This window comes from Dysidea avara, chromosome 4 (assembly GCF_963678975.1).
Source record: "Dysidea avara chromosome 4, odDysAvar1.4, whole genome shotgun sequence".
NCBI lineage: Eukaryota > Metazoa > Porifera > Demospongiae > Dictyoceratida > Dysideidae > Dysidea > Dysidea avara.
Genome location: NC_089275.1, coordinates 7,085,661 through 7,097,454, shown reverse-complemented (window position 1 = coordinate 7,097,454; position 11,794 = coordinate 7,085,661). Strand labels below are relative to the sequence as shown.

The following is an 11,794-nucleotide window of genomic DNA, read 5'->3' as shown; positions in this document are numbered from 1 at the left end:
TAAAGAAAGGAATGATAGGTTAAAAAGCCCTAAAGCTGGCCATAGGCTGGCTTTGGGGTATACAAATACAAAAAGATGTGAAATCTAATCCAAAACAGTGAAGCTGTAAAAAAAGAGTGCGGCCCTCAGAAACGCTATGGTGAAAAAAGATGTGAAATCCAAGGTGGCGGCCAAGAAATGGCTGTGATGGTAGGTTAATGGTAAAAATTTTAATAACGACGATTCAGGTGAATTTTGTGCCAAGACCAAGCGGCACCAAATTCACCTGAGTTATTGTTATTAAAATTTTTACCATTAACCTACCATCACAGCCATTCCTTGGCCGCCACCTTGGATTTCACATCTTTTTTCACCATAGCCTTTCTGAGGGTCACACTCTTTTTTTACAGCTTCGCTGTTTTGGATTAGAGTCTTTACTTTAGTCCAAATCCAGCATTTAAAACATGAAAGTTAACACACACAGACAGCTGTACATTGAATTTATCGTCAAAATCCCATGTTTGGTATGCCTACCTACCTGACTGCAGTCACCAAATGAAGCAACACAAGGCCACTATTTTCCGCCAAAATAAAAAAAAGCTCACTGGTGGCATGTACCTTTTCTGGTACAGTACCTACCTTTTGTGCTTTCTTTTTATCTTCAATTACATGGTTGTCTTCTTCATGCAAGAAAACCATACCTAGATGTTAATTTTCCACATCAACACTTTCCTTAGAGGAGGTATTTAGATTCCACAAGACTATGTGAAGTGCTTAAGCTACTGTATGTACAGTAGATATGTGTATAGCTGTACTTATAAAATGTTTGTATGTTCCAACAATGCCCCTAGTGATCAAAGCATGCTGTGACCATGTTCCTTAATGATCTAGCTGCAATTAACAGTGGTTTGCTGTAGAAAACTAAACAATAACAAACCAATCATCTTAATCCATTGCAAGACAAGTCGACATACTCTCAAAATGCAGTCACAACCACATGTGTATCTCACATGTGTATATTTGTAACAAAAAGTAATAACCTGGTCCAGCATATATTCCATCAATTATAATGTATCTGTTTGGACCCATGTGTTTGTCTATTTAACTTCAGTGTATGTTTATTACCAAGTGTATATTTTAAACCAGTTATTTTTAATGAATGCTTTCTCCCATAAATAACATCTCTATCTACAGTAGGTAAATTGTGCCATTCTCTGTTCTAAGGCAATTTACTGTCAATCTCCATGTACAGCCAGTTTTCAATTTAGTTCCAAGTCATGTTAGCCATAATGACTTAGTAAGAGCAGCTGTTTACAAGCCTACATTAGCACAGTTGTCTTAAGTCGGGACAAACCTCTTTACTATAGAGGCTATTCACTGAAATTTAGTACTAAACACTAAGTACTACTGTACTGTTTGATAGTTTCTTTTTCATTTGATACCCACAAGTTGACTTATACTCCTTGCAAGGAATCACCAGTGTTGTTTTGAGATAAAAGATAACTTCTACGGTGGTTTTGTGTGTGTTCTATTAAAATTTTAACAAGTTGATGTTGTGCTACTTCTAAAAACCAGGTGCCATGCAGCTAGCTAACTCATCTGGAATTAACTATAGACAATATATACTACTATGAATTAACCAACTATGTATTACTACTTTACAATAGGGTAGTTTTAGGTTGTGCAATAATATTATTAACCAATTCTCGTAATTCATGAAATATTCGTAATTCGTTCAATTACGTTGCTATGCACTGCTAAGGAAGCGTTTGTTAAACCATAGGTTAAACAAACCGCTTTTACCAACATATTACGCACAAAACTATCTTCTAAACTGTTTTATAGCGTGACTAACGTGTTTTTTCCCACAAATTCTCTCGACAAAGCCTCAAAGCTGTTCTTCATTTTCGTTCGCGTACGTAAGGGATACGCCCCCTTTCAACTCGAAGCGATGGGCTATTCCTGGCAGTGTACGAGGCCTGCACCGTTGTTTTTCAGTTGCTAAATGCCTGAAAACCTCAAGGGGAAGGTAGTCTGAGGAAAGTCACCACACCCGTATTTCAGTCTGCTGAAAAGAAACCACCTCAGAGCAAAATTCACCTGTGCAGAAGTTTACTACAGGGTTCATTTCACTTTTACTTCTTACGTAAAAGCTGCTTTTACCGTTATTAAACGATTTTGCTCACGTGGGTGCGTACGGACAAACATAGATAGGTACACAGGTTCTAATAGTTCTTGCGCGTCAACAAATTTAAAGCGGAAGTCACGTGTGGTAATTATAGTTTGAAGTTCAAAAATAAATCGATTTGATTGGTCGAAATCCTATGCACGTGATTTCACTTGTTGTCGCGCAAGAACTATTAGAAGCTGTGTGTCGCGCAAGAACGACGCGCAAGAACCATTAGAACCTGTGTAGATAGATAGGTATCGCTTTTTGCGAGTCGGTTGTCAGTCGTACAAAAATTCTGAATAGGACTCACGTGAAAAACAACCAATGATAGGCGGCCAGACAGTTTCAAATTCTTTAGAAGTATCTGATTTGCTGTTTTTCACGTGATATCGCCAGCGAAATAAATAGACGATATGCACACTTTATTACTCGAACGAAAAATGATCAATTTAGCGTAGACGGCGCAAAACTCAACGGTAACTTAAAAGCGGAAGTCCCATACAAAAGTATGGGAAGCAAATGCGGCTCGAGTAATAACTCACCACTCGAGCTAAGGGCAGGCCATCTGGCTTGCCATAAACTTCTTTTGAACGGAAAGAAGTTTATGGCAAGCCAGATGGCCTGCCCTTAGCTCGAGTGGTGAGTTATTGCTCGAGCCGCATTTGCTTCCCATACCTTTGTATGGGACTTCCGCTTTTAAGTTACCGTTGGGTTTTGCGCCGTCTACGCTAAATTGATCATTTTCGTTCGAGTAATAAAGTGTGCATATCGTCTATTGTAACTGACAACCGTCTTGCAAAAAGCAATACACACACACACTTTTACGAAAACAATTTCAGTTTTAAAAAGCATGGGTGTTCCCTGTTACATTATTGTGGTTTATGATAGTAATACACAAATACAAATAAGGTAAACATATTACAAAGCCATATCCCGTCATGTGACAGCCACTTCAGCACAACACAAGTTATACATATGTCAACGTCCTCTTGAAAGATGAAGATGTTGGTAGTATATTACACCATCATAGTAACAGTCCTACTGGATCAAGTTGTTAGTGATGACCCTACAACTTGTACTACTAAATATGGACTAGAACTAGATCATCCTGGAACCTCATGTGATGATATATATGAGAAGAACCCAGCTAGTCACTACAAGTCTGGATTATATGTAATCAAAACAAACAAGGTACAGCTTGTCTACTGTGATATGAGCTTAGAGTGTGGTAGTCACAAGGGAGGTTGGATGAGGATTGCTGACCTGGACACTAGAAAAGATAATTGTCCACCGGGATGGATCAAAAACAGTGGTTACAATTCTTTATGTACAGGAGGCTCAGCTGCTGGCTGTTACTCTGCACACTTCACAACTGATGGCACAAGTTTTAGTAGAATATGTGGGATGATGAAAGGTTACCAAAAGGGAAGCATGAATGGGTTTTTCCCATACGGTTATGCTGCATTTGGTTACAGATTATACACACCAGCAGTTACTGTATCAACATCACTTGATGGTGTTTATGTTGATGGAGTGTCAATCACATATGGCAACCCTCGCAAGCATATATGGACTTATGCTGTAGGACTGAGTGAAGATTATGATTATAGCAGTTACAATAACCGATTTAACTGTCCTTGTGCCAAGTACCCCGGAACAACTCCTCCCCCATATATTGGTAATGATTATTACTGTGAATCAGGTAACACTGGGGAATATAGAGACAGTACACTTTACTCTCAAGATCCATTGTGGGACGGATACAATTGTCCCAGTGAAAACAACTGCTGCAACCGGCCAGGAATGCCGTGGTTCTTTCAACAGCTACCTGTAAAAGAGAGTGCCTCCAGTATTGAAGTGAGGATTTGTCATGATGAAAGTTTCGCTAATGAAGGTGTAGCAATAGAACAACTACAGCTTTATATACAGTAACCAGCTAGTGGTACTGTAACTGTGTACTAGTTTGTTTATTTTGTTGTACGTACAGTACATAGGCTCATAGGCCCTTATAGTGTACCATGCTTACATGTACAGGGTTATTGTTGTACTAACCCTTGTGATAATTTTTAGTACAACTAACATGCAGTTTGTAATTGCATGCATGCAGCGCTCTTAAAATGATTGCAAACAACAGCACAGCCTTGTGCATACTGTACACACAGTTTATATTTGCATGTGTGTAGTTTGTTATTACGTATACGACAGTACTGTGTTGCTGTCATCTGCTAGTAATTTGCAGTGTAGTTAATTGTTTTTATAAGAAAACATTAAATGCACTCATGCAGTTTGTGGCTTTCTGTATACAATATGACAACTGCCAGTTTAATTTGTATTTGAACAAAACTACCATTGACAACTTGTTGGATATTTGCAACAAAAACAAGTTGGCTTCAACTATGCTTCATTATGACAAATATGTGGCATTCTACAACTGCAGAACAGAACATTACAGGTACAACTGAGTTTGGCGATGAATCTCCTTGCAAATGGATCAGGTGAAGATCACAGGTGAAGAAACATCACCGAACATCATTAAAAAAACTTCTGCTACATATGTGACCGGATTTGCAAAAAGGTACCTTTTCCACACATTTTACATACCAGCAAACAAATGATGTAACATTTGACTCGTTACACTGATTAACTTGCTCTTAGTTTCAAAATGCAGCCAGATACTGTAGCTACACTCACGGAAAATTTAAGGAAATTATATGAAATGATCAAAAACTTATGAAGCTTCAAAGTTCAAAAAATGGGTCAAATTTCATGTGTGAAAAAGGTACCTTTTCGCAAATCTGGTCACATATGTTATGGCATCTCGATAGCACATGTGAAGGTTCTACTCTCGCATCATTGAAAACACCCAAGAAGGGGAGAGAATGGAACTACTTTATTTACTAGACAGTGTCAAATTGTGTAACATGGACAAGTTCAACAAGAGTTCATTAGTGTGTGAAGTGATAGTGTGGACAGGAACCAAACAGACAGTTTGTGGCTAATGTAACTGACATTCCAGTTTTGTAACTAGTGAATTATAAATAATTGAACTAGCACAAACATTTGCAAGTTGCACGCACGGAGTTGCTCAGCTGCTAAACTGCTTGCAAGTTGTACACATGTCATGGCACACATGCAACAGCTATGGAAAACACATGCATGTAAATACTGTCAAGTTGCACACGTATACAAGCATGCATGCAAAACAACAGCATAAAAAATTCATAAGGGTGTGTATGTATATATACCCACTTATCAGGTACGTACCTATGGGGTGCCATCTGTATCAAAATTATAACAATATAATAAGTATAAAAAGCTAGGTTATATATGCTTGCTGTACATGGTTTATATATATGTACATTTTCATAAATAAATAATGACTCTTTTTAATAAATAATTTACATTATTTATTATATAATGCTCAAATGACAAGGCAATGACAAGTATCTTTTCTATTATGTGCCATTTGTTGTCCTGTTACACATTTTGGCACAAAACCTGAACTTTGAGATGCCATTTGTATCAAAATTTAGGTTTTTAATTACATTACCAAAAATAGAAATGGAAATAATTTTCCTTGATATTGTTTACCCAAAAATGTGCAAGATTTCTATAGTACTTTTCATTATTTATTAAATCCTGAACATTAGTTGTTAAACCATTAAATTCTTTACTTAATGTACATTAGTATACTGTTAATCTTAACAAACCTTGCAATCAACATCTACAACAGGCTATACAGGGTTACATGAGGCTACACAGAGTTACATAAGGCTACACTGGGTTACATTAAAGCTACAAAGAATTACATGATGCTACACATGGTTACATGTGGCTACACTGGGTTACATAATACTGCAGGAGGCTACATTGGGATACATGAGGCTTTACAGGGTTACATGAGGCTACACTGGGTTACATAAGGATTACATGAGGCTACACAAGCTTACACGAAGCTACACAGAGTTACCTGAGGCTACTCAGAGTTACCTGAGGCTACACAAGGTTACATGAGGTTATACGCAGTGTTACATGAGGTTATACGCAGTGTTACATGAGGTTATACGCAGTGTTACATGAGGTTATACGCAATGTTACATGAGGATACATTGTGTTACATGGAACTACACAAATTTACATTGGGATAATTATATGAGGCTACACAGTTGTGCATGATGCTACACTGGATTATTATATATATGAGGGTACACAGGGTTACATGAGGCTACACAAGGTTACATGAGGCTGTATATAGGGATACATGAGGATACATTAGGTTACATGCATATGGGGCTAAACAGAGTTACACGAGGCTACGCAACATTACACTGTATTGGGTTACATGAGGCTACACTGAGTTACATGAGGCTACACTGGGTTACATGAGGCTACACTGGGTTACATGAACCTACATGAGGCTTCACAAATTTACATAAGGATACATAGGATTACATGAGGTTACACAGAGGTTATACATAGGGTTACATGAAACTACACAGGCTCACATGATGTTACACAGGGTTACATGAGGCTACAAAGGGTTACATGAGGCTACACAGAGGCTATACATTGGGTTACTTGAGGTTACATGACACTACACAGAGTTACATGAGGCTACACAAGGTTGCATATGAGACTGACAGAGTTACATGAGGCTACAAAGGGTTACATGAGGCTACACTAGTTTACATGAGGCTACATATAGGTTACACGAGATTATACAGAGGTTGCATGAGACTGACATAGTTACATGAGGCTACAAAGGGTTAAATGAGCTGCACAGAGTTACATGATGTTACAACAGGTTACATGAGGTTACGCAGCCTCACGTAACCTTTTGTAAACCCAATGTAGCATCAGGTAACTCTGTGCAGCCTCTTGTAACTCTTTGTAGGCTCATGTAACTCAGTGTAACCTCATTTAACCCTGTGTATTGCCTTATATAACGCTATGTAGCCTCATGTAACCCTGTGTATTGCCTCATGTAACTCTGTGTACCCTAATGTAACCCAATGTCTCCTTATGTAACCATATCATGTCTAGCCTCATGTCACCCAATGTAGCCTCATGTAACTCTGTGCAGCCTCATGTAACCCTTTGTAGCCTCATGTGGCCTCATGTAGCCTCATGCAATCCAATGTAGCCTCATGTAAGTTATCTGTACAGAGCTACATTGGGTTGAATGAGGCTACATGAGGCTACAAAGAGTTACATGAGGCTGCACAGAGTTACATGGGGCTACAAAGAGTTACATGAGGCAATACACAGGGTTACATGAGACTACACAGAGTTACATGAGGCAATACAAAGGGTTACATGAGGCTACACTTGGTTACATGAGGCTTCACAGGGCTACATGAAGTTACATCAGGGTACAAAGGAATAATTATACAGGTTACATGAGGCTTCACCAAATTACATGAGGTTACATTAGGTTATATACAGCTTTACATGAGGATACATGGGGATACATGGGACTACACAGAGTTACATGAGAATACATTTAGCTAGGAGGCTATAAAGGATTGCAACACAGGTTACATTGAAGGCTAAACTGGGTTACACACATTAGGCTACACAGGGTTACAGCATGGTTACATGAAGCTACGCAGCATTACACAGGGTTACATGAGGATACAAGAGGCTATTGTTATACACGGAGTTCCTGGTTATATGTGACTGGATTTGCAAAAAGGGGTATTCCACACACATCCAATTTACTAACTTTGACAATTAATAACTTATAAAATTGGAAAAAGATATTGACTTGAAATTTGGTCAGTAGTGAGTACCAACATAGCTCTCAAGTTCAGAGAATTGGATGTGTGTGGAAGACTCCTTTTCACACATCCGGTCACATATGTGACCAGATTTGCGAAAGAGGTATTCCACACACATTCAGTTTACCAACTTTGACAATTTATAACTTCAGCTGAGAAAAAGCTAGTTACTTGAATTTTGCGCAGTAGAGACCCAGCATGGATTAATGGTTTGCAAGAAGTTCAGGCTTATATGTGATCTTCACAGTTCATAGTATTGGATGTGTGTGGAAGATCCATTTTCAATCACATAAAAAGCTACATGAGGTTACATGATGATACAAACGGTTAAATGGTTACGTGAGGATGCACTGGGTTACATGAAGCTGCACAGTGTTACATGAAGCTACACAGGGTTACATGAGGCTATATACACTGGGTTACATGGGGATATATACACTCAGTTACATACATGAGGTTACACAGGATTACACAGTCTACACCTGGTTACAGATACTCAGGAGATTGTGTATAATAGCATATTAAACTGTGTTTCAGCTTTAAATATTTAAATGAGTTTTAGGGGGTTCTTTAAAGTCTAAAAAAGTTGAGTAAATTTATCAAGGGTTGTGGTTATAAATTTAACGTTACAAATACCTAATGGTTGATGTGATTCCACATACACTACATAAGCTTTCTTGTGTATTGTTGTGTACTGTAATTTGCCTTATAATTACTCATGCATATTTGGGCTTAACATTTATGATAAACCTTTCACCTTTTTACTAAACAATTTACTAAATATCTTATTGCTGCCTTTACATGACTATTATTTACATTGAAGTTTTATGATAAATACATGTTGAGGGGAATAACCAAATCAAAAATTAAGTGAAGAGTAGCTATAGAGTTGAGGTTGATCATGAATAGACTGTGTAACTGGTCTATTAGAGTACAGTGTAACTAAACCTTTTCCACTAGTGTAGCAAGGGTACATAAAGATAAATCTGTATTCTTATTATGTACTTGTTTAGTAACCTGCTAAAGCCTTACAACTTAGAGCATATGGAAGAAACAAAGCCATATCTATCTATATAGTTGTGCTAAAAACCTGGTTAAATGGAGACTAGCACAAGTTTATTGTGAATTACAGCACTGTATTATAGGAAAAACACTGATTGTATGTATACAGTCTATACACCCAAATATCCATTTTGTAACCCAGTACTTCCATTTGTATCCCAGTGTATTCTCATGTAACAAAGTATACCTACTGTGTTCTGGTGTAAAACCCTGTTGTAACTCAGTTGACGTAACCCAGTGTATCCTCTATAGAAGTGACTGTGCATTAATGTGCACTTGTAGCCTAGTGTATCATGATCCACTATTACCTAGGTGTATCCACAGATCCACTTGCAACCAAGTGTAGCTTCATTTAACAGGCTTATCCTCATGAACCCCTGTGTAGTCTGGTGCAACCTTGCGTATATCCTTAGTGTAGTAGCCAAGTATAGCATGTTGTAAACCTACATAGCTTGTTGTAACCCTTTGTACTCCTGTAGCCTCAGTGTAATCATCCTCATGTAACCCAACGCAGCCTTGTGTAGCTCATTGCAACCGCATGTAACCCTGTGAAACCTGTGTAATCTGAGCTGTTCGCAAATTCTCAAGCATTCTATTTATTAAGATAGTTAATTCAAAGACCGTCAACCTTTAGTGCTGGACACTGCGAAGGTAGTAGTAGTAATACTAATACATATAGTTGTAACCTTTTGTGTAGCCTGTTGTAATCCTGTGATTCTTCCAGATTATAGATATTATCCTCTGTTTGACCTGTTGTAACCCTGTGTAGTCTCGTGTAACTCTGGTAGCCTCATAGAACTCTGTGTAGCCTTAAGCATGTAACCCAATGTATCCTTATGTAACTCTGTGTATAGCCTCATGCAACTTTGTGTACCCTTATGTAAAGCTAATGAAACCAGATGTATCCTCCTGTAACTTTATGTATCCTAATGTAATCCTGTGTAGCCTCATGTACTGTAACTCTGTGTAGCCTCATGTAACCCAGTGTCTCCTTATATAATCTTGTCTTGCATCATGAAACCTAGTGTTGCCTCATGTAACCCTTTGTAGCCTCATGTAACCCAATTTCTCCTCATGTAATCATATCATGTCTAGCCTCAAGTAACCCAATGTAGCATCATGTAATCCAATGTAGTCTCGTGTAACTCTGTGCAGCCTCATGTAACCAAAAGTAGCCTCATGTAACCCAATGTAGCCCCCTGTAGTTCTGTGCAGCCTCATGTAACCCTTTGTAGTCTCATGTAATTCTGTGTAGCCTCATGTAACCCTTTGTACCCTTATGTAACTCTGTGCAGCCTCGTGTAACTCTGTGCAGCCTCATGTAACCCAGTGCAGCCTCATGTAAGTTACATGAGGCTACATTGAGTTACAAGAGGCATGACACTACAAAGTGTTACACGAGGCTACACAGAGTTACATGAGGCTACAAAGGGTTACATGAGGCTGCACAGAGTTACACAAGGCAAACACAAGGTTACATGGAACTACACAGAGTTACATGAGGCAATACACAGGAGGTTACACAGGGTTAAATGAGGCTACACTGAGTTACATGAGGGCTAGACAGGGTTACATGAGGCTGCACAGAGTTACATGAGACTACATTGGATTGCATGACACTACATTGGGTTACTTGAGGCTAGACATGATATAGTTAGATGAGGAGAAATTAGGTTGCATAAGGCTACACAGAGTTACATGAGGCTACACAGAATTGCATAAGGCAATACACAGAGTTACATGAGGCTACACATAGTTGCATGGGGCAACACACAGGGTTACAGGAGGCTACAAAGGATTACATGAGGCTGTACAGAGTTACATGAGGCTACATTGGGTTACATGAGGTAATACTAGGTTACATGAGGCTAGACAAATGTTACACGAGGAGACATTGGGTTACAAGCTACACAGGGTTAAATGAGGCTACAAAGGGTTGCATGAGGCTGCACAGAAGTACATGATGCTACATTGGGTTTACAAAAGGTTACATGAGGCTCCAATGTAGTATCATGCAACTCTGTGCAGCTCATGTAACTTGGTGTAGCCTCATGTAACCTAGTGTAACCTATGTAATCCAATGTAGCCTCATGTAACTCTGTGTAGCCTCATGTAATCTAGTGTAGCCTCATATAATTATCCCTTTGTAGCCTCATGTAACTGTACATGTCAGTCTCATGCAACCTTGTGTAGCCTCATGTTACCAAGTGTAGCCTCAAGTAACCCAATGTATAGCCTCATGTAACTCCATGTAGCCTCATGTAACTCTTTGTAGCTCTATGTAACATCGTGTATACCTGTGTAGCTTCATGTAACCCTATGTATAACTTCTGTGTAGCCTCATGTAACCCTATGTATCCTTATGTAAATTTGTGCAGCCTCATGTAGCACAGTTTAGCCTCATGTGACCCATTGTAGCCTCGTGTAACCCAGTGTAGCCTCATGTAATCCAGTGTAGCCTCATGTAACCCTGTGTAGCCTCATATATATCATTCAGTGTAGCCTCATGTAACATTGTGTAGCCTCATATAACATTGTGTATCCTCATATAATTATCCCAATGTAACTTTGTGTAGCTTCATGTAAACCAATGTATCCTTATGTAACACTGCGTATAACCTCATGTAACCCTGTGTAGCCTCAGGTAACTCTATGTAGCTTCATGTAAGCTTGTGTATAGCCTCATGTAACCCAGTGTAGCCTCTGTAATGCCTCAGTGTAGCCTCATGCAACCTTGTGCAGTATCCTGTAACCCAGTGTAGCTTAATGTAAACCAGTGTAGCTTAATGTAACCCAGTGTAGC

General features: G+C 38.8%; 1 protein-coding gene across 1 annotated transcript; it reads left to right on the top strand.

Moving 5' to 3' along the window:
* Positions 1-2,962: 2,962 nt before the first annotated feature.
* Positions 2,963-4,348, top strand: LOC136253032 (uncharacterized). The gene has a single exon (XM_066045615.1). It carries the CDS (start codon positions 3,146-3,148, stop codon positions 4,079-4,081), a length of 936 nt encoding a protein of 311 aa, XP_065901687.1. The 5' UTR covers positions 2,963-3,145; the 3' UTR covers positions 4,082-4,348.
* Positions 4,349-11,794: the final 7,446 nt, after the last annotated feature.